The 25708-nt window shown below is 39.1% G+C and overlaps 1 protein-coding gene across 4 annotated transcripts in view; it reads right to left on the reverse strand.

Moving 5' to 3' along the window:
- Positions 1 to 600: 600 nt before the first annotated feature.
- Positions 601 to 25708, reverse strand: part of GK (glycerol kinase) — a 73340-nt gene continuing 48232 nt past the window's right edge. The window contains exons 11-20 of one of the 4 annotated variants that reach the window (XM_088028844.1): positions 25081 to 25123; positions 24525 to 24605; positions 11600 to 11678; positions 10544 to 10640; positions 9934 to 10018; positions 9036 to 9156; positions 8781 to 8924; positions 6566 to 6643; positions 2689 to 2775; positions 601 to 788 (exon numbers count right to left, since the gene is read on the reverse strand). In XM_088028844.1, coding sequence (XP_087884970.1) covers positions 778 to 788; positions 2689 to 2775; positions 6566 to 6643; positions 8781 to 8924; positions 9036 to 9156; positions 9934 to 10018; positions 10544 to 10640; positions 11600 to 11678; positions 24525 to 24605; positions 25081 to 25123 — 826 coding nt within the window. In that variant the 3' untranslated portion in view covers positions 601 to 777. Of the gene's footprint in view, positions 789 to 2688; positions 2776 to 6562; positions 6644 to 8780; positions 8925 to 9035; positions 9157 to 9933; positions 10019 to 10543; positions 10641 to 11599; positions 11679 to 24524; positions 24606 to 25080; positions 25124 to 25708 lie in introns of all 4 variants that reach the window. The other 3 variants (XM_088028843.1, XM_088028846.1, XM_088028845.1) reach the window with 3 other exon arrangements.

A 25708-nucleotide genomic window follows, 5' to 3' on the forward strand; every position in this document is an offset into this window, starting at 1 on the left:
AATGTACTCTTAATTTATAAATGGGTTGCCCTCAGTATATAAAATATATATATAGCCATGTATGTTATACATACAAAGTGAAAAATATAAAAAGGAGAGATGAAAAAAGAAAGGAAAAAGCGTCCTTCCCTAGAAGACCCAGACAGCAATTCAGTGAATTAGTGAGACCATGTAAAATGTCCGACGAATTTCAGTTTTGGCAAATACCTTTCTGGAAAATATCTAAGTTTGAGAGTACTAAATTTCCATTTTAAGGATTTAGTAGAGGTGTCCATTTAAACATTCAGGGAAGATGTTGTGGTCTCCTTAATATGCAGAAAAGAGGACTTTTAGGGTCTATTAAAGAGAAACAAAAAGCCACTCATTTTTAGCTGGTTAGTAATCACCCCTTAGTCAAGTGTGTGCAGTGCAGAGAGTCAAATCCTAGACCATCAGCGTTTGAGTGTGTCTGATGAAAGATTCCAATGAAGGACCTGAATTCTTCCTAGATCTCAGAGGGAATGGGGCAGGACGCGATGGCAAAGGAGGGGTCAGCCCCCAAGGTGGCTGGTCCAATCTTAACTCTTGATGTTAAAAAACACACCAAATGTTTCTATAGCATTCTTTCTGCTGCATTGTCTTTATTTCAAGCCACAGGTCTACTTGGAGGGTCATGCAGCAAGTGGCTTATAAATAAAATCAGAGTCTACGAATAGTGTCATCACATTAAGAGACAATCGCTGGATTCTCTCATTAGGCAAAGAGCTTGCATCTTTGGAATCCATGAGTTGGTATCATTTATGGGATACCTAAAATGGGGGACAAAAACCACATATATCAGCAACAACATACACGCAATTTAGGAGTTAAGGCAACGAAGACTATTTAATCATTTGAGCTACACATTCCACATGATTTCTAAATACTGCTTCACAGTTAAAATGCAACAAATAAAACTAGGCCAATTCCAAAATTAGCAAATATTAACACTATTGCTAATTGTTTACCAAGGCAAGTGACTCCCACTGTTCTCAAATCTCAGCATATGTTACCAAGAGAGAGAACCTAAAGATGGTAGCCATATCCCTTTGGGAGTCTAGGAATTTAGACAAGTAATGTATCCCTTAGCTTAGAGATAAGCTGTATGTCTCAATTTTGACAGAGAGTAGGCCTTTCCCTCCTTCACAGTACCAAGGGGGAAACAGGAGAAAAAAAAAAATCAGTGAAAACATTCAGGTGCAGTATTTTCCCTCCTTTTCCAAACCATCGTCATGCAGCCAAAAAAACAAAAAACAAACAAAAAACAACAACAACAAAAAAACACCTCAGGATAATGAAAAAATGATATAACTTTTCCTAAAACAACTCATAAGTTTCTTTATAAATCTAAATGACTTATTTTTGGATTATCACAATATTTGGAAAATATTTTTGGATACCCATTTTGGGTATTTTGGAAAATTACAATATTTGGACTTTTCCACTAAACATTCCCAAGAAGCAGAAAGAAAACAGACATCTGTGAATTCTGTATAGACTTGTGTATACAGAAGCCCTTCATAAGGTGGAAAGCACTAATACCAAGATAAGGTATTGTTTTTATGAAAGCAGATTTGAATAAACTTATCCCAAATATGAAGGATACGGAAAATGGAAGTCTAGTTTTAAGTTCTCATGCAAGTAACTCATATTTTATCATTAAAAGATAATCTAATGTTCTGCTGATGTAAACGCTTTTCATTCCATATTTATATATAGCGCTAAACTAATGACGTCAAGCTGAGTTAAGGCTTGTCAGATTTCTACAATCAGATGCTCCCTCCATATCAATAAAGTTTACATTTTACATGTTAAACCCAGGTCAACATCTGATTAATTACAAGAAATAATTTAACTCTTTCCCTTGTTATGAAGATTTAAAAAAATTTTCACTTTCTTGGTAACATATGGAACAAGTCATTGCCATGTAGTCCCTTAAGCCTCAATTGGAAGAAAAATCGAGCTGTCATCAGGAATAGCTCCCCAAAACGATTATTACATTTAAATCATCACAGGTTATGCGATGTATTTCATAACATGCTGAGCAGTTTTATTTTTCTAAGAATAAGCAGAAGTTAATGTGCAAAAAAATAATTCGGTTTTAAGTTTGACTCCCCTTATTTTAGCAATAATTTTTAAAACTTCATCTCACAAAATATATTCTTTTAACTAAAATAAAAGCGACTATACATGTTGCCCAATTTTAGAGTTTTTCCAGACTCTGCTAACATACTCTGGTGGAAACTCTTAACTGAAATATTTAGACACGCATGGCAAGTTTTCTTGAGTATGAAGAACTTACATACGTTTGAAAGCCAATTGAATTAATGTCAAAAATTAGACTTTAGCATCCACCTGTCACCCTGAAAGTCCTCTCATGGAAGCTTTCACAGCACGCTACTTTCACTTCTGCTTCCTGCTGCGGCTGACAGCAGAACGTGGCCCCTCAAAGAAACTGTCATCTACCAACAATAAGAGAATTAAGCAGAGCCACAGGCCTCAATTCTGACTGCTCCGAAAGATTAATTGGTCTCACAAATTAGACCTTTCATGGATTTTCCAGGTTCCTCAGCACAGGAAGAACGAAAAACTCTAAACATTTTCTGCCAAGTTATACACAAATACATTAGTGCTAACTAATAAAATTGTCTAATTTAAAGAGTAACTGACCTGAGATGTACCTTGCTCCGATTAACATTACCATGCTACTCACTATAAAAAAGCCCAAGGGTAGACTACAGAAGATACTAGGGTCACCTGTGGTCATCCAAGTAGAAGGGAATTCCAGTCAAGCAAACCAAAAGAGAGACACATAATTACAATATTTGTGTTAAGAATCACATGACAGCAAAACAAAATTAAGTTATAAAAATAGTATATTCATAAAAGCTAGCAGAGTTATTACTTCAAATCAAAAATATAATCAATATTGAAGGCTTATGACAGTTAACAAACAATATGGGTAGCATGCCACAGGTAGCCAAGAACATAATACATATATAAACCCACATAAGCCTTCCACTGGCAAAGCTGAAGAGAGTTGATGGAGAACTTTTTGGGAGGCTGTTGATTTTAGCTTTTTTGATTCTTACCCCAAAGATACTAAAGGAGCAATCCAATTCCCCCAAGATTCAAGGTAGAGATCCTTTAGTTATCAGAGAAGAGTTATATTGGTCTACTAAAAATGAACTTCAAACCCTATTTTTGCTAAGATATTGGTTTTGTTTTCTTTTTTAAACAGAATTTGCTATGTAAGGAAATGCACCTCATAATTAATATTACTGTAATTTAAAAACTAAATTGTAAAGGGGCACCTGACTGGCTCAATCCGTGGAGCGTGGGACTTTTGATCTCGGGGTTGTGAGTTTGAGCCCCATGCTAAGTGCAGAGGTTACTTAAAAATAAAATCTTGAATAAACTGTATGAATCCATATATTTTTAAAAATATTTTATTTATTTATTTGAGAGACAGAGCACAAGCGGGGGGGGGGCAGAGGAAGAGGGAGAAGCAGATTCCCTGCTGAGCCCACGTGGAGTCCCATGCAGGGCTCCATCCTAGGACCCCAAGATCATGACCTGAGCCGAAGTCAGACGCTTAAATGACTGAGCCACCCAGGCAGCCCCATATTTTTTTTAATCTATGTATGTATGTAAACTCTACACCCAACGTGGGGCTCAAACTCACGACCCCAAGATCAAGAGTCGCAAGCTCTACCGACTAAGCTAGCCAGGTGCCCTGTGAATCCACATTTTTAAAAAATTGCCTGAGAATAAGGTTGTGTTGGTATTTTCTAACTAACTTCTGTCAAAATCCCTTCCTTTAAAGAATATTCTTTATATACATGTGCTTTTCTTGAATTTAAAAATTATGTATCTCCATTATTTAATGCTCTTTTAAAAAGAAACATATTCAAAATTAACCTCCAAGTTTTAAGAATATGCAACCACTGGATGAAAGGGCTTCACTGAAATGCAGCTAGTTAAATATTTGCTATGGGCATAGTTTTTGATATAATAAACTGACAACAGTCATTTATTTGCCTTTTTGGGAAAGGATTTTTTTTTTCCCTGCACCATATATTTCTTTCCCTTAGAAGGTAGATTAAAAGAGGGGTACAAACCATTTTCCTCCATTTTACCACTGCTTATGTTATTTTTCAGATAAAACCAAGGTTTCTTTTTGTTTCCATACTTGTGGAGACCACATTTTAATTTGATTTTAGGAAAGGGAACATATATTCTTGTTCTTTTAGAGCAAACCATCAGTTACACTAAGTTCTTTTTTTTTTTTTTTCCAGTTAGGCTAAGTTCTAATCACTAATTTCCTGATATGGCTACAGTGAGTTCTAGTTTGCAAAGAAGACCCTGAGGACTATCTGCATTTACAAGTCCTTACCAATTTAGGTGGCATTTATTTATTTATGTATTTATTTTTAATTTTATATTATATATATATTTTTTTTATTATGTTCAGTTAGCCAACAGGTGGCATTTATTTAATGAAAATATATCCCTTTTGGTCACACACACACACACTTACTTGTTATTTGATAGCTGTGCATTTTAAACCAATTTGACCTGTTTTCAAAATGTTGTTTTGGTGTGTCTGGAGTGCAAAGCCAAGCTTATCATTTATGATAAGCTCTCTCTAAAAAGTATCAAACTCCCAATCATTTCTGCATTTTAAACACATGTCAAAATGCATATTAAAAATTATAATATATTCAAATATAGTTAGAAATAAGAAAATAAATATGACTGCTTCAAAGTGGCAAACTGCTTTGGAGATGAAGCTAACATAATATTTTCCCCATAAACTAAAGCCATTTAAAGAGCATAAAGACCAGGTAGCAATTCTAATATCCTTTCAAGATTATTAAAATAGGATTCTATCTGTACTGCTACTATTATAGAGCTTATTGATATATAGTCACATATAGTTTATACTGCTTAAATAAATACAATTAGCATGTCACTAACTGAATATAATTCTGAGTTTATTACACAGCTTAGAGACTCAGTATTATACATTAGAGTGTGTTTCATAAATCTACTGGAAAACATCTTCAAACTCTTAAATGCATCGCAGTCTGAAACAAAAACAAAATGCGAAAAATCTAAACCTCTCAATAGCAGAAACTAAAGAAATCATGCAATTTTCTTTCATCAACTTTTTCTTATGTTTTAAATTCACTGACAGTGAGGTATTCAAACAAAGTGAAAATGATCAGTTGGTTTTATGGGAATTTTGCAATTAAAATTTGATCTTCAACTGCTTGCTAGTAAGATGTGTGTGTGTGTGTGTGTCACTGTGGTGCAGGGAGGGACAAAGGGATGACTGTGCCGTTTAAAAAAATCCAACAAGTCAGCGAAAACATAGGACTCAACTGCTCATTAGCCATTGATTAAGGGCAACTAGAAAATAAATCAGGGTCCACGTTGTTGTATCTTGCATAGCAACTAGCACCGGGCTAGGAAAACACTTATGATTGAGAAGTTTTGTTATAAAGGGTCTCAAAATCACAAAAGGTCTTAGTAAGAAAAGCTTTGCCACCATTTTGGAAAGAAAATGGAGTCTCAGAACAAAAGATTTAAAGAAAAAGGATATTAAGCTTATTTAGGAGGTAAAAAAGCTTCAGGTAGGAACCTCCAGGACTGAAAATACAGATCAGGGATCTGTGGTAACGGATGGTTCCAGAAGTGTCTCCTAAAAGCCAGATACATTAAAAGTAATTTTATATTCACTTTTGGCTTGGAAGGCAGGTAATATTCCATTTATAAACTCTTCTCCATTAAAGTGTATGCTTCAATATATTATTGGACATTGTTCTATTTATTATGTTCTAAATCTTCATTTAGCAAACAATTAATATATTATGGCATATCAAAGGCACGTTTAAGTCTGTCCAATTATCAAGTGCATAGTAAAGGCAGCTTAAGGCTGTCTATGACTGAATGGCTAACTTAAGCCCAATACCTTCCTACTTAAGTTTTCTATTTTCTGCCAAGAGCATTTCCCAATCGATTATGACACTTCTAATTTACTATTTGGTACATTTCTTCCTCTCTGATTCCAATGAGTTCTTAAAATGTACATTCACTAAGAACTTGGAATCAGCCTAGGAAGTAGAGAAATAGATTCTGAAATTCATGTAAGTTTTGGTTGGTTCAGGCCATGAAGACAGCCCCCCAAAAAGGTAAAAGGAGACACTTAAAAAAAATAAAGAAAAGGAAGACTCTAGTTGATTTTCTTTTTCATTGAGAAGAAAGAAATAATTTTACTTTTAGAAAGCTCAGTTACCCACTGAAGTACCAGGAAAAAACTAATAAGGAAAAGAGAGGGCAGGGTAGAATTAAGTACGTATCTATCTGATAATTTACATTTTATGTTTAGAACTTTAAAGTGTTTTCAAAATGTTAGAAACTCTGGACATATGATAATGCTTTTCTTCAGAGCAGCCTTGCTAAGTGTAAATAGTTAGATACTTAAATAAGTTATTTAACATACTAGGCAAAGCGGCAAGAATAATAAAAACATTTTTACCACTTTCCGAAGACTGAGTTGTAACCCAACCCACTGACTTCATCACAGCTTTCTTCCATGTAGAGTAACGAATTTCACTTTCTAGAAATAGAAGGTAGGAAAAACACACATCTGAGAAGTAGTTTACGGAGATAGTCCAAGCACTGTACTTATGTTCGCTCAGCATTTTCAACAAACTGTGACACATATTCAGCTGGCATGGGGCTTTACCAGAACTTGGATTTGGGAGAGATACCTGCTGGAAGGTGGAGGGGAAATTCAGCATGGTGTTCGGGGTGAAGGGAGACTGGGAGCCAGGCTACCTATGAAGACCAGGCCATTCACAAACAAGTGGTGATGAATTAGAAAGGCATTCACATTGGACCTGTTCTCTCTTTCTTGTGGGGAGGAAGCGGGGGAAGCTTGGGATATAGGGAAGGGGTGTACTGTGAATGTGGAAAGACTAGAAGGAGAATTGTTAGTCAGTCTAGCCAAAGGATTTAACAAGTACTGATTCTTCATAAGATTCAAATTGCATTCCTGTGATACAGGATTTTTTTTTTTACAATGGAAATCCACAGTAAGAGGACTAAACAAAAATGGGCACCACTGGTGCGTCCACCCACACGCACTCCTCCTAGTAATGGGGAGGCTTGCAGGAAGGTGTCCCTGTCGGGCCTCCTGGCCTTGCCACAGCACCTGAAGCCTATGACACCTGAGCGACACTGCTCAAGCATCACTTGCTTCAGAAAGTTTCCAGGGCCCCACTTCTGCCCCTCCTCCATCTTCCCACACCACCTCCCACACGTCTCAGGTGACCAGCCACCACAGTGAACTGTCATGGCTTTGTCTGCCTCTCCCAACATACATGAGTCTCCTGAGGGGCAAGGACTTCGTCTTAATCATCTCTATATCCCCACAACAGGACAATTTCTGGCCTGTACTCAGCTCTAAAAAAAGTTTGCTGGAGAATGAACTACTTATACCTAGATGCCTGTTACACATGTGCGCGTGCGCGTGTCCGTGTTGTGTGGGGAGGCGTGGGGCTGGGGAAGGGAAGGACGGCTGACATAACCGACCAACTCTGGGCTAAGGCCTTAAAAAATGGCAAAGAAGGCTGTCCTCAGAAAACAGAAAACCCTTTGCACAGAACTTCCTTGCTTTAAGAGTGGGATTAGCATCTCAAGACCATATATTCACTCTGAACGTTATTTATTTATTAAAAAATTGATTTTTTTCAGACGTAGACATTTTTTTGAGCCCCCATTTAATCCAATATTAACAAATAAAAATTACCTACAGATAGAATATCAGATTTTGAAACACATTTCTACATCAAGTTGCGTGGTATACTGACTATAAAATTACTAGTGTTACAATCCATTTTCTTGTATGTGAGAAGGAATAAAATTAAGAAGTGCTGGCTTAGTCTTCCAGAAAATTAAAGAGAAATGCATTTGAAAGCTTATTTCCCAGTAGTGCAAAATCTACTTTGATGCGATTTCATACATAGGTTTTTGAAAGGCTATAAAATCAAATTCAGTATATATAAAGCCTTATTTTTGTACTCACATTTATTTCAATTTAAGAGATGCACCACTGTATTTTAAAAAGGTGTTGGTCAGAGCCTGTGGCTTAGCTTAGCTGGTTAGGACAGTGAATCAGGTATTTGAGGCTCGCTTATTTACACTGTTGCCGCTTTTGTCAGGCTAGCTCTGCTGGGCTTCAAGGTTACCAGGATGTCCCTTAGGCCAGCTAATCATGTCCTAAAACTGGGCCACTGGCACCACAGATGGTCAGTTCCATGGCTGATCTATCTCCCTTCTCACTTTTAAAAAAGGCTATGTTAGCAAGTTAGAAGCAGTGTTATCCTTCTGCATGAAAGGACTGTAAACAGTAGAAGTAGATGGCAAAAAAAGTGATTTTAGAAGTTTTTTTTCTTATAATAAGGAACTTTTCCCCTCATTCAGACTCAGTGTACCCCAACATGCTTAGTAGCCAATCGAAAACAGTAGCATTTGCTATTTTGCTTAGTTTCTGAACTTACGAATAAACAGAAAGGCAAACTCTCTCTCTTTTCCATGTATACCATTAAATTTCATTTTAAAAGAAATTTTATCTTTAAGTAATGTCTACACCCAACGTGGAACTCAAACCGATGCCCGCAAGATCAAGAGTCATGTGTGCTCTACCGACTGAGTCAGCCGGACGCCCCTTAATTTTCATTTTCTAAACATACCCTCAGCATTGATCTGGGGTTCAAAGCGCTCCATTGTGACCGCGGACAGATCCTCGGGTTCGAGACTCCAAACGCCAACTCCTTCTGCGGCCCCTGCGGCCATGGCAGCTCCCAGGGCGGTTGTTTCGGGCATCGAGGGCTTCACTGAGGGAACACGGCAACATCAACATCTTTGCAGTTAGATATGCCTAAAAATACCAGTTCTTCCGAAAGAAATATTCCTCTCAGAATGCAAAGGAATGAAGGCTTACTGACCTACTGGGATATACAGAATGTCTGCTTGCAACTGCATAAGAATTTTGTTGTTGGTCATTCCTCCGTCTACCTGCAAATGACTGAGCGGAATTCCACAGTCGCGGTTCATGGCATCCAAAATCTTAAATGAACCAATGCAATGCACATAATTAAACTACTACTCCATAATGACATCTCTGAAAATGGCAGTCTTCTACGCAAAAACCCTCAAGAGCTTCCCAAAGCCTACAGAATCAAACTTAGATTTTTTTTAAATGCTTTTTTAAAGATGTATTTATTTATTTATTTGACACAGAAAGAGAGAGACAGAGAAAGAGGGAGAGCACAAGTAGGCAGAGTGGCAAGGAGAGGGAGAGGGAGAAGCAGGCTCCCTGCTGAGCTGGGAGCTCTATGCGGGGCTCGATCCCAGGACCCCGGGATCATGACCTGAGCTGAAGGCAGACGCTTAACCAACTGAGCCACCCAGGTGCCCCTCAAATTTAGATTTCTTATTCTCATCTTCCAAGCCTTCCTTCAGGGATCACACCAGCCTTTCTTCTCACTACACCTCTGCCCTCACCCGAAGAACCAGCCATGCCAAAAACCCCAACTTTGCACCCTGGTTTCCTGCCCTGATGCGTATACTTGTGCTATTTATGTCCTTTACCTAACATGTGCTACCTAACATCCTCCCAACTGTAAAACACTCAGCGCCTGGTGGATGACAGGAACTCAGAAGGTAATGACAGCTAACAAAAAGAGAAGAAACTTGTACTTATTAGAAGAGAGCTTAGGCGGGCTTAATTTTTGATTAGGTATTTAATAATGAAGCATTTAATAAATTTTCAGCATTAATATATAATTTGTTTGAAAGTGATACAAGTGGACGAAGTACAAGAAAAAAAGCCCTTATTATTACCTCCCGGGTTTGGAAACAAACAGCTTCCAATGCAGCAAAAGCAATATGGCATTTATTGGTGAACTGAGTGAGCCCACAGATGATCCTAAAAACACACACAAAGATTTTTAAGATTAGAGTGGAGTACACGAGTCAATCTGAAATGTCCTGAATATGGAAAGGTTGACCTTGGTAGACAGAGAAGTTCAGGGGAAAAATGCATATTAAAAAAAAAACGACATAAACAATGAGCAGCTTGGAAAGTCCTTATGGTCCAGAATCTTGCATCCGCATAGGGAAAAGTCCAGGATCCAAATGAACAGATGACAATAATTTAACACCAAATCAGAATTCATCTAGACAATGTCCCCTGGATACATAATTGGCAGAGGCCTTGAAGATAAAAGACCATAACACTGACATGGATGTGGCAGGGGCTTATTGTCAGATGATTTATAACTTCTTGCAATTTAAAGGTCCGGAAATTAATACTCTCCAAACAGAAAAGATTTCCTCAACACTTTAAGATCATTTGAAAATAGATAGGTAGGAAGCTAGAAACTATAAGCTATTAGCTAATTTAGTAAATAAATCAAGACCCGTAAAAGCATACCTCATATTCAATTCTTACCCTCTCGCACTGGGCTCCCAGTAAGGTGCGTATAACCCTGAGAACGCGGGGACGAAATAGCAGCCGTAAGAAGTACCTACTTCTTTAGCAAGTTTTTCTAATAATAATAAAAAAGAGAGAAACAAAAATCATTCTAAAATATTCTATTACTCTAGTCAATAAACACATCTGTATAAATTAGGATAGGGCTTTTGATTTCTTATTTACTAGTAGAGCAAATTTTCCGAATTAAAGATGTAAGCTGGGAGAAACAGAAACAAACTTCCCCACATTGAATACCTGCCACTACAATGTAACCCAGGCCAAGAAATAAAGGAACTGGATTAGTTTCATTAAGGTATTTTAACTCATTTCCACTATTTCTAAGGTGGTTGACTATGAGATGGAAAAGTAGCCTCCAGTGTGTCCCCAGTAAGAAATGTGCTTCTGATTGTCTCACCTTCAGGCTGAAGTAAACAAGTAGATTAAAGAGTGGGTAGATGAGTTCAAAAATAATTATCTGGGGGGCGCCTGGGTGGCTCAGTCGGTTAGGCGTCTGCCTTTGGCTCAGGTCATGATCCCAGGGTCCTGGGATCGAGCCCCAAGTCAGGCTCCCTGCTCAGCAAGGAGTCTGCTTCTCCCTCGCCCTCTGCCCCTGCTCTCCCTGCTTGTGTTCAAAAATAATTATCTGTACTGAAAATAGTCATATTAATAGTTAAATGATAGGCACTGGGGTTTCAATGCTCTAATCTAAGAGTTCAAGTTCTTTCTCATCAGGTAAATGTAACTGAACTACTTTACCTACAGATTCTGGCCATCTTTGCTGTTCGATTTTACACTTGGGTAATTTTTATGCCCTACCTTGCCAGTTTGTTAATAGCCACCACTAATTATGTCAATTTGTTGTTTTATAAATCTTCACAAAATAGTCTTTTCTATATACATCCAACTCGTAATAGGAATCCATATCATTTAATGTCACATATGGCTCAAAGTACAAGTATTAACAGACTGCAAAGGTAAAATATTAAAAATTTTCATTCTTTAGATTCTAGCGCTGTGTGAGAACATACTCACCAATTTCCTCTGAGGTCTGTATAATTCCAAGATTGTCTCTTAGCCAACGAATAACAGCACCGGCTATCGCTACAGAACCCTACGAAAGAAAAGGAAGCCCAGAGAGAATACATGTTATCACTATAAAAAGATGTCGTTGAGCATTTCTAAATGAATGACACTCCAAGATGGATACAATTTAAAACTATCGACTTTGGGGCTTTTACAAATATCATAAATGAGGTCTACTAATGCAAACATAGTTTTATCTAGGTCATTAGAGACGTTTTTTTCATGAGACAGGGCAAAGAAGTGAACCCTCCAGCACACCCTTGGACCTATCCAATCTGCTGTTCTATGGACTGCTGCTGAACTATGAGGTAGATTATCACCCAGAAAACATTCCCACCGTATCTCCCAAGTTATCAGGAAAGGCCACATTAAAAGTTTTTTTCAAAACCATTTCCTGTATCTAACAGCATATTAAATCAAGCAACAGTAACAAAAAAGCGAAGAAGCTAACTACAAAGTAATTATTCAACAAAATCACTAAGGGATGGGGAGGCAGGGAGGAGGCTGTGGCAATAAGGAAGAAAACGTATGATTTGGAGTCAGATGAACAGGCTGAGTCCAAGTTCTAGTTCTTAACTGCTATGTGATCTTAGGCCCATTAGTTAGGCTTAGTGAGTCTCCATTTCATGACCTATAAAATGGTGGTGACTATCCCAACACCTACTTAAACTACTATGAGGCTCAATATGAGCATGGAGGGGAAAGTTATTACCAAATGTAAATATTAGCTTCATTAGTTTTTTCTGTGTTGAAAAAGTATAATCCAAATTCCACTGACTGATGAATGGACAAATAAATATAGTATATTCACACAATGGAATATTATTTGATTACAGGAAAGAATGAAGTTCTGCTATAACGTGAACCTTGAAAATATTACGTTAAGTGAAAGGAGCCAGTCACAAAAGACCATCAAGTGCACCATTCCATTTATATGAAATGTCTGCAAAAAGCATATCCATAGAGAGAAAGAATAGATTAGTGGATGCTTAGAGTTGGGGTGGTGTGGTTATTCTTTGGGGTGATGAAAATGTTCTAATGTTAGGCTGTGGTGATGGTTGCATGACTGTGTATACTGAAAACCACTGAACTGTATACTTTAACAGGGTGAATCATGTGATATGTGAATTATGTCTCAATAAAGCTATTATAAAAAGATCCTGAGGAGAAAAAAAAAAGTACCAGCACAAACCATTAGGAATTTCAAAGGTTTTTTGGTTCTGATGTTTTATATTCATACAGATTATTAATGTAAATTACTTCCAGAGTCACCCCAAACCAAAACATCAGGTGAGATTAAGTACAGAAAGCAGAATGTTTTTTAATCTGTTGCCTACCTCCTTGTCTCCAATTCAATTCACTGAATTACAGATGGTCACCCCTTCTTGCTGTCAATTTCCAGGATATAACAAGCTAGATGTGGAATATGATGATTCATTCTATCATTCATAACTTCTATGAGAATAAGTCACTATATGTTACCGGAAAGCTGCAGACTACCACAATTGTTCTCTTTATACGGCAGCTTTTTGGCTATAAAAAATTACTAAGGAAGAGATCTGACATCACTGGGCAAATTTAACCAGGCTTTAAAAATGGGGAAAAACCCAATTCAACAAATACCTTGAAGGGACTCTAAACCCACTGTCTCTCTCTGGAGAAGTTTTCAGTACACTTCCTAACTTTGATATGTTATGTATTTAGGTACTTAGTGGAACCATCAAGGAAAACTAAAGACTTTAGAATTTTACTCTCAAATGTCCTTTGGAAGCAAACAATTTAAAGATGGTAGCTGTTAAAAACAAGTAAATGTGTAAGATTTTCTAGACCAGCACTGTTCAGTAGAAATATCATGTCAGCTACATACGTAATTTAAATTTTGTAGTTATCATATTAAAAAAGTAAAATGAGACAAGTTAAAGTAATTGCAATATATTGTGTTTACTCCAAAATATTAAAAATACTATCATTGCAACATGTAATCAATATAAAAATTATTGAGGTATGGGGATTTTTTGGTACTAGGTCTTTGAAATCAGGGGTATGTTTTACACTTACACCACATGTCAATTTGGACTAGCCACATGTTCCTAGTGGCTTACCATACTGGAGAGCACAATTCTAGACCTAATTAAAAAAACAGGTGTCCCTTTCTCCTTATATTCTCAAAAGACACTGGGCCTGAACTGCATCTAACCAAGAAATGCAAATATTTTCAATATTTTTAGGTGAGTAAACTGATACCTTCAAACAGCTGCTGGGCTAGAAGTCTGGTGGAATGGTTTTGTGGTTATCAGCTAGCGGAACTTTATACTTTGGGAAACCAAATGCTGATGAACCTCATTTCCATTGAAAAGTCAGTATGTTATAGGCTTAGATAAATTTTTTTTTTTTTTGGAGAGGAAACGATATTGTTTTAGCAAAAGGAGTATCAAGGTTTTCATGAAAAAGTAACTGGTTGTGAGCCAGAGGGCATTACTTTGATTGAAACAAAAGAAAAAAAAAATACAAAGCCACTCTCAAGGCTCCAGAAGAAAATTATTCTAAATGTGGTCATCAGGAGTATATAGGAGTGTTTGGTTGTAAGTGAAAAAATAAACTGAATATAAGAAAATAAAAGATACATTAAAAACACTCATCTGAAATAAGAATTTTGGTACCCAGATATAATACATGGTATTAGCTAGCCTTCTAAAAAATTAATAAAAGTGAAAGAAACCTCCAAATTCACAAAAGATGTGGTCTTCTGAATTCAGAGGCAGGGGATAAAGTGGAAAATGGCATAATGCTTTCAAGGTGGGCAGGAAAGAGTACAGGAATGGAAACCTAAAATGATAGAAGGTGATGGTCTACTTGCTATCAAAGAACTTATTATCAATTATATCCTAAATATAAAGATCCAATACTTCAGTGTATCGTCTACATATATGAATGAACTCTCATTCGAAGGCATGACCTATATGGGAAAGGCGCATGCAAGCTGAAGAGCTGTACTCTAAGAAAGACATAAGAGAAATGAGAAGGTATAAAGAAAAATAAATGAAATGATGAACAGGACAAGAGGAATAAATAATTTAAAAACTAGGGGTGCCTGGGTGGCTTAGCTGGTTAAGCATCTGCCTTCAGCTCAGGTCATGATCTCAGGGTCCTGGGATCAGGCACACATAGGGCTCCTTGCTCAGTGGGGAGTCTGCTTGTCTCTCTCTCTTTGCCCCTCCCCACCCCACTCGTGCTTTCTCTCTCTTTCGCAAATAAGGAAATAAAATCTTAAAAAAAACCCAACTAAATACATAGCCTGGTAATCGGAAGGCTAAGAAACAGGCTATGGGAAGAGCAGATTAAAACTAATGAAGTAGGGGGCACCTGGGTGGCTCAGTCAGTTAAGCGTCTGCCTTCGGCTCAGGTCATGATCTCAGGGTCCTGGGATCCAGTCCCGAATCGGGCTCCCTGCTCAGCGGGGAGCCTGCTTCTCTCCCTCTGCCTGCCGCTCCCCCTGCTTGTGTGCCCTTCCACGCAAATAAATAAAAATCTTTATAAAATAACAAAAAAAAGATTCTTTCTCTCCCTCTGCCCCTCCCCCCACCCCTGCTTATGCTTGTGCGTGTTCTCTCTAAAAAAAAAAATAAATAAATAATAAAGTAGATCTGATGTAATGTCATAGAAGACAAATATACTTTTCCTCAAGAGCTCCTTGCCATGAACAGTATCCATATAAAGGAGACATTTCAGGATGTGGGGTAGTTGTATGATACAAGGCAGTTACGGTTAAAATCAGTGGGTATGGAGAAAAATTATGTAAAATTAAGATTATCCTCAAATTGCTTAAAATCATCTATTAGGCACGGTAAACATAGCTTTGTGTATGTGACAGTAATATGCATCTCTGTGTATATAATTTATACTGTACTTAATTTGTGTAAGATTACAAATGCAAAATCTAACTCTATAGCATTTTTAATTGCATAGAAGAAAGAACAGAAACCTAGAGTTTAATTGGGCGAGCATTATTTTTAAAATGTAATCTATATTATCAATACTTCAGTTAACAAGTTAGGGAATTAAGATAAAAAGCATTTACTGCTCAGAAAGTATACTTTTCAGGAAAGTACATTACAAAAGTCCAAGAACAACGTTTACAAAGGCTGTGGCAGACAGATTCATAATTAAGGTGGCCTCCATGGTCCCCACCTCCTGGTGTTCGTGCCCATGTGGGATCCTCTCTCCTTGAGCACGGTGGGACTTAGGACTTGCTGCCAAGCAGCAGCACATGTCAAAGGTGATGGATGCACATGATGAAGTATACATGATTAAGCTACATAAGATTATCATGGCTGTTGTCTGGACTCTCTCTGTTCCTTGCTGGCTTTGAGAAAATAGAGGGGGTCCTCTGTTGGGGTCTTCATGTGAGAAGAAACTGCAGATGGCCTTGAGGAGCTGAGGGCAGCCTCTGAGCTGACAACTACCAAGAAACTGAAGACCTCGGTGCTACAACCACAAGGAAGTGAATTCAGCCAATAATCTGAGTGAGTGGGCCTGGAAGGAGATGGAGGATTGGATGAGACCACAGTCTTAGCCAACACCTTGACTGCAGCCTTGTGAGACAAGTGGTTGTAAGCCACTTACATGTGTGGTAAAACTGTTACACAGCAATAGATAACTAACACATAGGCTTATACCAAAAATGGAACATCTGGCTTAAGAAGGGTGAAAACCTCAGGGCGCCTGGGTGGCTCAGTCGGTTAAGTATCTGCCTTCGGCTCAGGTCATGATTCCAGGGTCCTGGGATGGAGCCCTGCATCAGGCTCCCTGCTCTGCGGGGAGTCTGCTTCTCCCTCTGACCCTCCCCCCTGCTCGTGCTCCCTCTCTCTCTCAAATAAATAAATAAATAAAATCTTTTTTAAAAAAGGATGAAAAACTCTAAAAAGGAAATGTCAACACCATCATCACAAATCATACCAAAGAAGAGATGGGAGAAGGGACATTTAAAGAAACTAAGAGGGCCTACACAGAAGACCTCTTTGAAACTCTTATTTAAAAAGACAAAAATGGCATAAGATTGGTTATGTAAACGGTATTTACTGGGTACCTACTCTACACCAGCCTGCTCCAAAAGAGTGGTGAAGTGGACAGACAAGTAGCATGGCCTCAGGCAACTTGCGTCTCAGTGCCACAATACAGAACATGGAAGTCTCAGGTCCTAAGTAATCTCAACTTCATCAGTAATTAAAGCCCCCCAAAGGATTTCTGTTTTGTGAAGTAATATTTGGAAAACATAAACAACAGAAGGGAGAAGCACAGCTTAAGGAAGATGGCATCCTATTAACAGATGGCAGAGAAAATGCAGACCTACTCAACTGCTCTGTTTTGCGTCAACCTCTTCCACCACTAAGAAAAATTTTCTAGTTGGGGCATCTGGCTGGCTCAGGTGGTGGAGCGCGCTACTCTTGATCTCAGGGTTGTGAGTTTGAGCCCCACATTGGGTGTAGAGACTATTTAAAAATAAAAAAAAAATCTTTAAAGAAAAAAAGGAAAATTTCCTAGTGAAAGAGTGGGACAAACTGAAGCAGTTTAATAGGACATTAAAGTTTTAGAACAACTCAAGGATCATGTGTCCCAATTCCTTTTTAGTGATAATGAAAATAGGAACCTAGAGAGGTTAACCTATCAGGCCCGGATGAATCACACGCCAGGGAGGAAGGAGGAAAAAAAAAAAAAGAATTCTCTTGGTGATGTCCACATCAGAAATGGTGAGTCTGCGCTTTAAAAATCCCCTCTCTCTGTTTGAGACACAGAGTATGAGAGGGCAAAATGTAAAAAGGGAACACTAAACCAACACCTGCTGACTCAAAGGCAGAGCGGTCGTCGAGGTGGACAGAAACAGAAATGCACAACGGAGCAGGGCTTGAGACCACAAGCCCAGGAGGTTCTGCTTCGGTTCTCCGTATGCGTCAGGAAGCAGGAGTGGGGGCCAGGAACCCGCTCCTCCAGAGGAAAGGGGTCTACAGTAGCTTGCGCAACACAAGGGACAGAATCAGCTTCAGTGCTTGAAGCCGGGGGCTAGGTGGCGCTCTCCTGCTTGTGTACGGAGAACTATTTGCTGACAAAGGCTGCGGCTTTAATAGAAGATGGGACCGGAAGTAAAAATTCCAATGAAGAAATCCATTATCACGAAATCAGCCGACAAAACTTAACAGATGGAAGAGAATTCACTCCAATCTGACAAGGACTTTAAAAAAAGTCAGTGCTGGAAGAATTCAGAGAAATTAAGGCATGATTTCCATTAAAAAAAAACAACAACCATGAAATTATGAATCAAAAGAAAAGCGAAATAAAACGAGATCAGGGGGATACGAACAAATAGCCACTTAAAACTGGTGGAAATGAAGTTACAGAGTGAAATTTAAGAGTGTAATAGGCGGGGCCAACTCTAGAAGAGACAAGATGAGGAGACATACACCGCAGGTGACTGTAACTTGCCGCCTCCACTGTGAAAAGTGGTTTGCGTCATCCGCCCCAAAGGGAAGATACACATAATCTGCTGCGTACAAGTTCTACTCCTACAGTAGCATGTATACAGGAGAGCTACACAAAAATGTTCAGAGCAGCATTTTTCATCAGAGACGAAAAGAGAGGACAACTAAAAGGTCACCAACAGTTGCATAAATACTAAACCATGGCATTTTCATAAAGTGATGAAAACGAATGATGTCAAAGCTCTATGTAATAACATGGAGAATCTCACAGATGTGATGGTGAGAGAGAAGCCACATTAAAGAATACATACTGTATGACTCAGTCTCTCTCACTTTCTCTTGTCTATTTTTAATATACAAAGTATTAAAAACATGAAAACTCAACTCTGGTGTTGAAGGTTGCACTTATTTTTTAATAAAGATTTTATTTATTTATTTATTTGAGAGAGAGCACGCACCGGCAAATCGGGGGTTGGGGAGGGAGAGGGAGAAGCAGACTCCTTGCTGAGCAGGGACCCCCCCCCACCCCAACGTGGGGCTTGATGAAGGGCTCGATCCCAGGACCCTGAAATCATGACCTGGGCCAAAGGCAGGTGTTTAACCACCTGAGCCACCCAGTCACCCTGAGAGTAGTGTATATTAAGTGCTGGAACTATAAAGTAAAGTAAGGAAATGATAAAAGCCAGGGCACTGGTGACCTTAGGGGAGAGGGAGAAGCTGTGAGTGCGAGGGACGCACAGGTTCCTGGCTGCTGGCCCTGTTCTGTTTCCTGCCCTGGGTGGAGGATACATGAGTCTTCCCTTTATAATCATTTGTCAAGCTGTACATTGATATTTTATGCATCTTTCTGTAGGTGTTTTATATTTCACAATAAAAAAGTTTTGATTTGCTTTATTTTTTTTAAAGATTTTATTTATTGGGGCGCCTGGGTGGCTCAGTCGTTAAGCGTCTGCCTTCGGCTCAGATCATGGTCCCAGGGTCCTGGGATCGAGCCCCGCATCGGGCTCCCTGCTCCGCGGGAAGCCTGCTTCTCCCTCTCCCACTCCCCTTGCTTGTGTTCCCTCTCTCGCTGTGTCTCTGTCAAATAAATAAAATCTTTAAAAAAAATAAAAAAATAAAAGATTTTATTTATTTATATGTCAGAGAGACAGAGATAGCACAAGTGGGGGAGTGGCAGGCAGAGAGAGAAGCAGGCTCCCTGCAGAGCAAGGACCCCCCCAATGCGGGACTCGATCCCAGGACTCTTGGATCATGACTTGAGCCAAAGGCAGGCGCTTAACCGACTGAGCCACCCAGGTGTCACTGCTTTGTTTGTCTTAAAGAGAGAATTTGGAATGTAAGGTAGGTAGGGAGGACCTAGTGAGGGATGCAGGACAGAGAAGCAAGGGGATGAAAATATATAAAAGAACAGTTCAGAGTCGGGGAGGATGGGTTTAAAGGTGCCAATATTCATACAATAGCAATTGTAGAAGAGGCCAGAGGTAATGGTAGAGTAGCAATGCTTAAAGAAATAACTGCTGAGGATTTTCTAGAATTGAAGACAGACTTATATCCAATTTATCTAACAGGGTAAGTAAAATCAAATCTAAACCCTGGCACATCATAGTAAAAGTGTAGAACATCACTGATAAGAACATGTTAAAACCCCCCCATCCCAGAAAATAAGCCAGGTTATCTGTAAGAGAAACCACATTTAGATCAGAGGTCTCATTAGCATAAAAAATGGCCAGAAGGGGGCGCCTGGGTGGCTCAGCTGGTTAAGCGACTGCCTTTGGCTCAGGTAATGACCCTGGAGTCCCAGGATGGAGTCCCCCATCAGGCTCCCTGCTCAGCAGGGAGTCTGCTTCTCCCTCTGACCCTCCCCCCTCTCATGTTCTCTCTCTCTCTCTCATTCTCTCTCAATTAAATAAATAAAACCTTTAAAAAAAAATGGCCAGAAGGGATGTAGGAGAAACAATGGCTTCACCTAAGATTTTATACCCACCGCAGAGAGAGGGCAAAATAAAGACAAATCTAAAAGGAATAGGCTTACTACCTGAGGCTCTTATAAGAGAACCACAAAAGGATGCCCCTCTGCAAGAAAAAAATGGGGGGAGCGCCATAAAAGGTTTGACCCCAAAGAAATGATACTGGACACAAAAAATGATAAAATAAGCCATTAAGTATGATTTACTATCTACTGATAAGAAAACAACTAATTACCGCCTGCTTAAGAAAAAGGGGAGGGGCACCCGGCTGGCTGAGGCGGTTAAACGTCTTGTGCGTCTTGTGCTGAGACTCCTGATCTCAGCTCAATTTTTTTTTTAAAGATTTTATTTATTTATTTGTCAGAGAGAGAGAGAGAGAGAGAACGGTAGGCGGAGGGAGAAGCAGACTCCATGCTGAGCAAGGAGTCCGATGCGGGACTCGATCCCAGGAGCCTGGGATCATGACCCGAGTCAAAGGCAGATGCTTAACCAGCTGAGCCACCCAGGCGTCCCTGAACTCAGCTCTTGATCTCAGGGTGGAGTTTGAACCTTGTGGGCTCCCCGTTGGGCAAGGAGCCTACTTTTTAAAAAAAAGAAAAAGAAAAAGGGGAAACGAAAACTTTAAACTCAATGACAGGATTGCTGGTGGAGGTGATAGAGGAAAAGCATTTGAGGTTATCATCATGGGTGGGACATTCAAATTACTAAACAACTATCAACACTGCTAAGAAAATATATAGTTAAATAATACATTTATTTTTTTTAAAGATTTTATTTATTTATTTACTTGAGAGAGAGAGAGAGAGAGAGAGAGAAACAGCATGAGAGGGGAGAGGGTCAGAGGGAGAAGCAGGCTCCCCGCTGAGCCGGGAGCCAGATGTGGGACTCGATCCCAGGACTCTGGGACCATGACCTGAGCCGAAGGCAGTCGCTTAACCAACTGAGCCACCCAGGCGCCCAATAATACATTTTTTTAACGTAGGCTCCACATCCAGTGTGGGGCTTGAACTCATGACCCTGAGATTGAGTAGGATACCCTACCAACTGAGCCACTCAGGCACCCTATGGTTAAAATATCTTCAAAATTTAAAGGTACCCAGAAAAGAAAAGAAACCCAAAACAACAACAACAACAGGAAATGCATGATGTTGCTTCCAAATCAGCAGAGGGAAAATGCAAAATTAAAAGACTTAAGATGTGCTGCTACAGTTTCAGTTTTTAAAAAATGGAGAGTAAATTTTTAATACCTCAGATTGCCAATCCTAACAATCTGTCAAATTAAAGAAATGATTATTAAATATACACCTTATAAGCACTTACAAAAAATGGAAGTGGTGTGACCATGTGGGATTACCGGGAATTAACTGAGAAAAAGTTTTACCAATGTAGCTTTACGCTTTGCCCTCTTTTTTGGTTTGGTTCAATTTTTTTACATGTCTATTAATTGAAACAAAAAGTGAGAAGATACAGAAAAAAGAAAAAATCTTATCTCCTACTGTGAACGTGTGTGTGTGTGTGTGTGTGTGTGTGTGTGTGTGTGTGTATAAGTGTGTATGTTGTGGCTCAGGCAGGCTGCTAGGTTAGCAGACGAAGCAAGGGACAAATCTGAGATGCACTGAAAAGAAATGGACTCGGGAGACTGGAGATGGCAGAGGGGTGGCCAGGTGTCTAGATTTTGACGTCCAATAACCTGAATTTGCATCCTGGATCTGCTACTAACTAGCTGTCAAAAGTTACTATGGCCAAGTGACTCCAATTTCACTTCCTACTCTCAAATGCCTTGTGAGGACATAGCGAAGCCTGTTTGTCAGTCTTATCTACTGTCCCTCTCAGCTTTAAAATTCTATGAATCTTTAAAAAATTACATGAACTGAAACAAAATCTTAAAGCATATGCTTGTTAAGTTTCCAGATGAGGCAAAACTGGAAAAGTAACAGAGTAAAGAGTTAAAAAGAATCTAGACTGTGTCACTGTAGGTTGAAATCACTATCATGAAATTTGACAGGAAGAAGCAAAGACATGAATATAGATTAACAAAAGATCTGCAGGGGCACCTGGCTGGCTCGGTTGGTAAAGCATGTCACTCTTGATCCTTGATCTCGGGGTCATGAGTTCAAGCCCCAGCTTGAGTGTAGAGATTACTTAAGAGGAAAAAAAAAAAAAAAGATCTGCACAAATACGGAATGGAGAGGACATGGTATGACAATGAGTCATTTGAAAAAGAGCCAGATATTTTAACATCTGCTTCTGGAGCCAATGATATGATGGGGTTATTAGACTAATTAATGAACTCTTAGGCTAGAGTAGCAGAAGCAGTGTTTGTGGTCAGAGAGGAATAAATCACACCAGTAAGTACAAGTCAGATTACATGTAGAATATTCTATTCCATTCTGGAAGAGTCTGACAAATTGGAGTGCATCTAATGAAGGGAGTCCAGAACTAGAAAGCATCCAGAAACCATATGACGTCAGGGCACTGGGGAAGTTTTTTCTGGAGTAGAAAGACCCAGAAAAAATGACAGCCATGGGGCACTTGGGTGGCTCAGTCGTTAAGCATCTGCCTTCGGCTCAGGTCATGATCCCAGAGTCCTGGGATCGAGCCCCGCATTGGGCTCTGTGCTCGGTGGGAAGCCTGCTTCTCCCTCTCCCACTCCCCCTGCTTGTGTTCCCCCTCTCGCTGTCTCTCTCTGTCAAATAAATAAATAAAATCTTTTTTTTTTTTTAAAAAGTGATAGCCGCCTCCTAGTATTTGAATGCTCTTGACAGCTGATCCAGGTCTAGTGGTAGAGGTGTTAAGAAGCAGTTTTTGGTGCTATCTTCAAACAGAAGTTGTAGGGCTATCGGTGAAGGAAAGAAGAGAAGGCTCTTTGTATTGGGAGGGAAGTTAAGACCTGGTAAGCCCTATCCCAGAAGCCCTTTCCAGGTCTAAGGCATCTCTAATTCTAAACGACTGACTGTCTCCAGTATAAGGAAAAAAGAGAGCAGCTTCCTCATTTGCTAAAGGTAACTTTTAACAGACAGTACATATTCGATGTGCCCAGCTCTGTACTAAGCACTTTGCACAGGGGGAAAGAGAGCAGGACAGGGCTTATAGGAATTCACCTTTTGAGAAATGATATGATACCATTATTACACAGACCAAGTGTTTCCCAAATGCTTCTATTATCCATAGAGAAGGGGTTGGGGGAGAGAGAACACAGTGCTTATGTCAGGAGGGGTCAAGAAAAAAATGGAAATAAATTCTTCATGCTCTAGGCAGAGCAACTAATAAAATGTCTGAACTATAAACAGAAGTCTAATACTTGTGACCAAATTATTATCGACACTTTAGGAAACAAGCCTCAGTAAGCCTTCAGATCAATTGGATATTTGTACATTTCAAGGGAACCATTTAAAATGAATTGTAAAGAGATGCCTTTAAGAAATGTATCTAAGGGGAGGGGTGGGGAATGGGCAAAATGGATGAAGGGGAGAAGGAGACACAGGCTTCTGGTTATGGAATCAATAAGTCACAGGAATAAGAGGCACAGCATAAGGAATACAGTTAATGATACTATAATAGCTCTGTATGGGACATATGGGAGCTGCACTTGTGGTGAGCAGAGTCCAATGTGTAAGCTTGCTAAATCACTAAGCTGTATACCTGAATCTAATGTAATATTGTGTGTTAACTATACTCAACAACAACAAAAAGAATGTGGGGTGCCTGGCTGGCTCAGTCGGTAAAGCATGTGACTTGGGGTTGAGTTTGAGCCCCACACTGGGTGTAGAGATTACTTAAAAATAAAATCTTTAAAAAAAAAAGAATGTATCTGATTTGATAAAAAGAATACTGCTTCTTTGACCTTACCAATAAAAGTTAGTAATGTTTCTAATATAAATTCATCATGCCCTACAGACTTAAGACTGATATATTCCTACTAGAATTTACAAATGTGTTTGAAACAAATACTTCCACTGAAAAGAGGCATAAATCTCCTCACTTTCTTCCCCACACCAAAATTGGATGCAAAATTTATTTTTATGGGGAGACACGTGAAGAGAGTCCCTCTGCTTTTGTGCCCAGTGGTTCTCTTTGAACACTGGGGTACTGTAGTCATAAAAACACAGAATTTTCCAGCTGACAGAAATACTTGGAGAGCAAGTCAACACCTTCATTAAACTTCAGAGATAGAAAACCTTACACTGCCAAGCGACTACAAGGTGCCACAAGGGACTGGTAAAGAACCAAGGAGCCCATACACTCAAGATCTCCTGGGAGTCCTGACCCCAGCTCAGTCCCAGGTTCCTTCCACTCAACCAAATGCCAAGAAAAAAACTGAGTTTTTTCAGTCCTATATATTAAGATTTACCAGAAAAGGTATTAGAAAGCATCATGATTTTCACTGGCTTTGATTGTTTGCCATACTACCCATGTTGATTGAAAAGTACTTACTTCCAATGCATAATACACTGGTTTGTCTCTGCCAAGCTTGTAAGCCACTGTGGTCAGAAGGCCATGCTCAGAAAATACACACTGCAGGAAAGACAAAAATATTTCAGTAGCCAGGAAAATAAAAAGATAGCAGAAGAATATTTTTTAAAGCTAAGATGACCTAGGTACAAAAATAATTCAATAAATATGTAACAATTAAAAAATAAATCTTAACAGTCAAAATCACCAGTATTAAGGACAATACATTTAAACAGTACAAAATGTTTATCCCTTGTTCCAAATTAGATTTGCATTAAGAATCTGACATGGTCCTAGCATAGATATCCCACCAGCAATCAAAATCACACATGAAAAAATTCAAAGAACCTAAAACAGTTCTTACTAGAGCCACTTAAGTTTACTGATTTTCATCATTTTTACTGAGCTCTAAATTAAACCCTAATAAAGGGTAAATAAAATCTATAGAAACAAAAGTAACTTAATAGCAAATTATGCTCAAGCATTATTTATATGAAGTTAAAGAAGACTTTCAATCGTTTAATTAGGAAAAACCAACCTTGCGGCCTGTATTACATAGTAAGAAACAGCCTGTTCCATACCTATAGTTGGGGGAAGAATGAACAGTGTGACAATTTTATTAAAAATAAATCACAAAACATCAATAATACAAGTCATTTAAACTGATGTACAATAAGTCATTATCTTAAAGTTTTAGAAAAGTTCCAAAAGTTAACAAGCATCACACACTCCTTTTGGAATAACGTTTTAAAGACTAAGTCTAGAAGAAAACGTACTTAGTGCAATCCTAAAGGAAAAATGCAAGCGTGGTATTTAGTGCCTAGTCACAGCCCAGGACTGTGTTTATAAAATATCACCAGATGACAACAGATTCTACGTCCAGTCACAGTGACATTGCTACTAACCCACATGGAATGAAGCATTTCACTGATGGGGTAGGCTACTTAGCTCTCTCATTAGTACAATCCAATCATGAACTGAGAAACACTGCTATCTTCTGGCATGGAGGGGAGGTTAGGTCCAGAATGCGGGAAACTGGAGATGTACCTCAGAGAGGGGAAAGCTACTGAAGGCCTCGCTTTCCTGTTCTCTCTGCAGGCTAGGCTATTCTACCAGGTGGGAGAGTCGGAATGAGAATGGAACATGGCCGCCATGGAAGAACTGAA

The sequence above is a fragment of the Eumetopias jubatus genome, unplaced genomic scaffold (assembly GCF_037043125.1).
Source record: "Eumetopias jubatus isolate StellerSeaLion01/CBP00866 unplaced genomic scaffold, mEumJub1_p1.0 scaffold_11, whole genome shotgun sequence".
Classification (NCBI taxonomy): domain Eukaryota; kingdom Metazoa; phylum Chordata; class Mammalia; order Carnivora; family Otariidae; genus Eumetopias; species Eumetopias jubatus.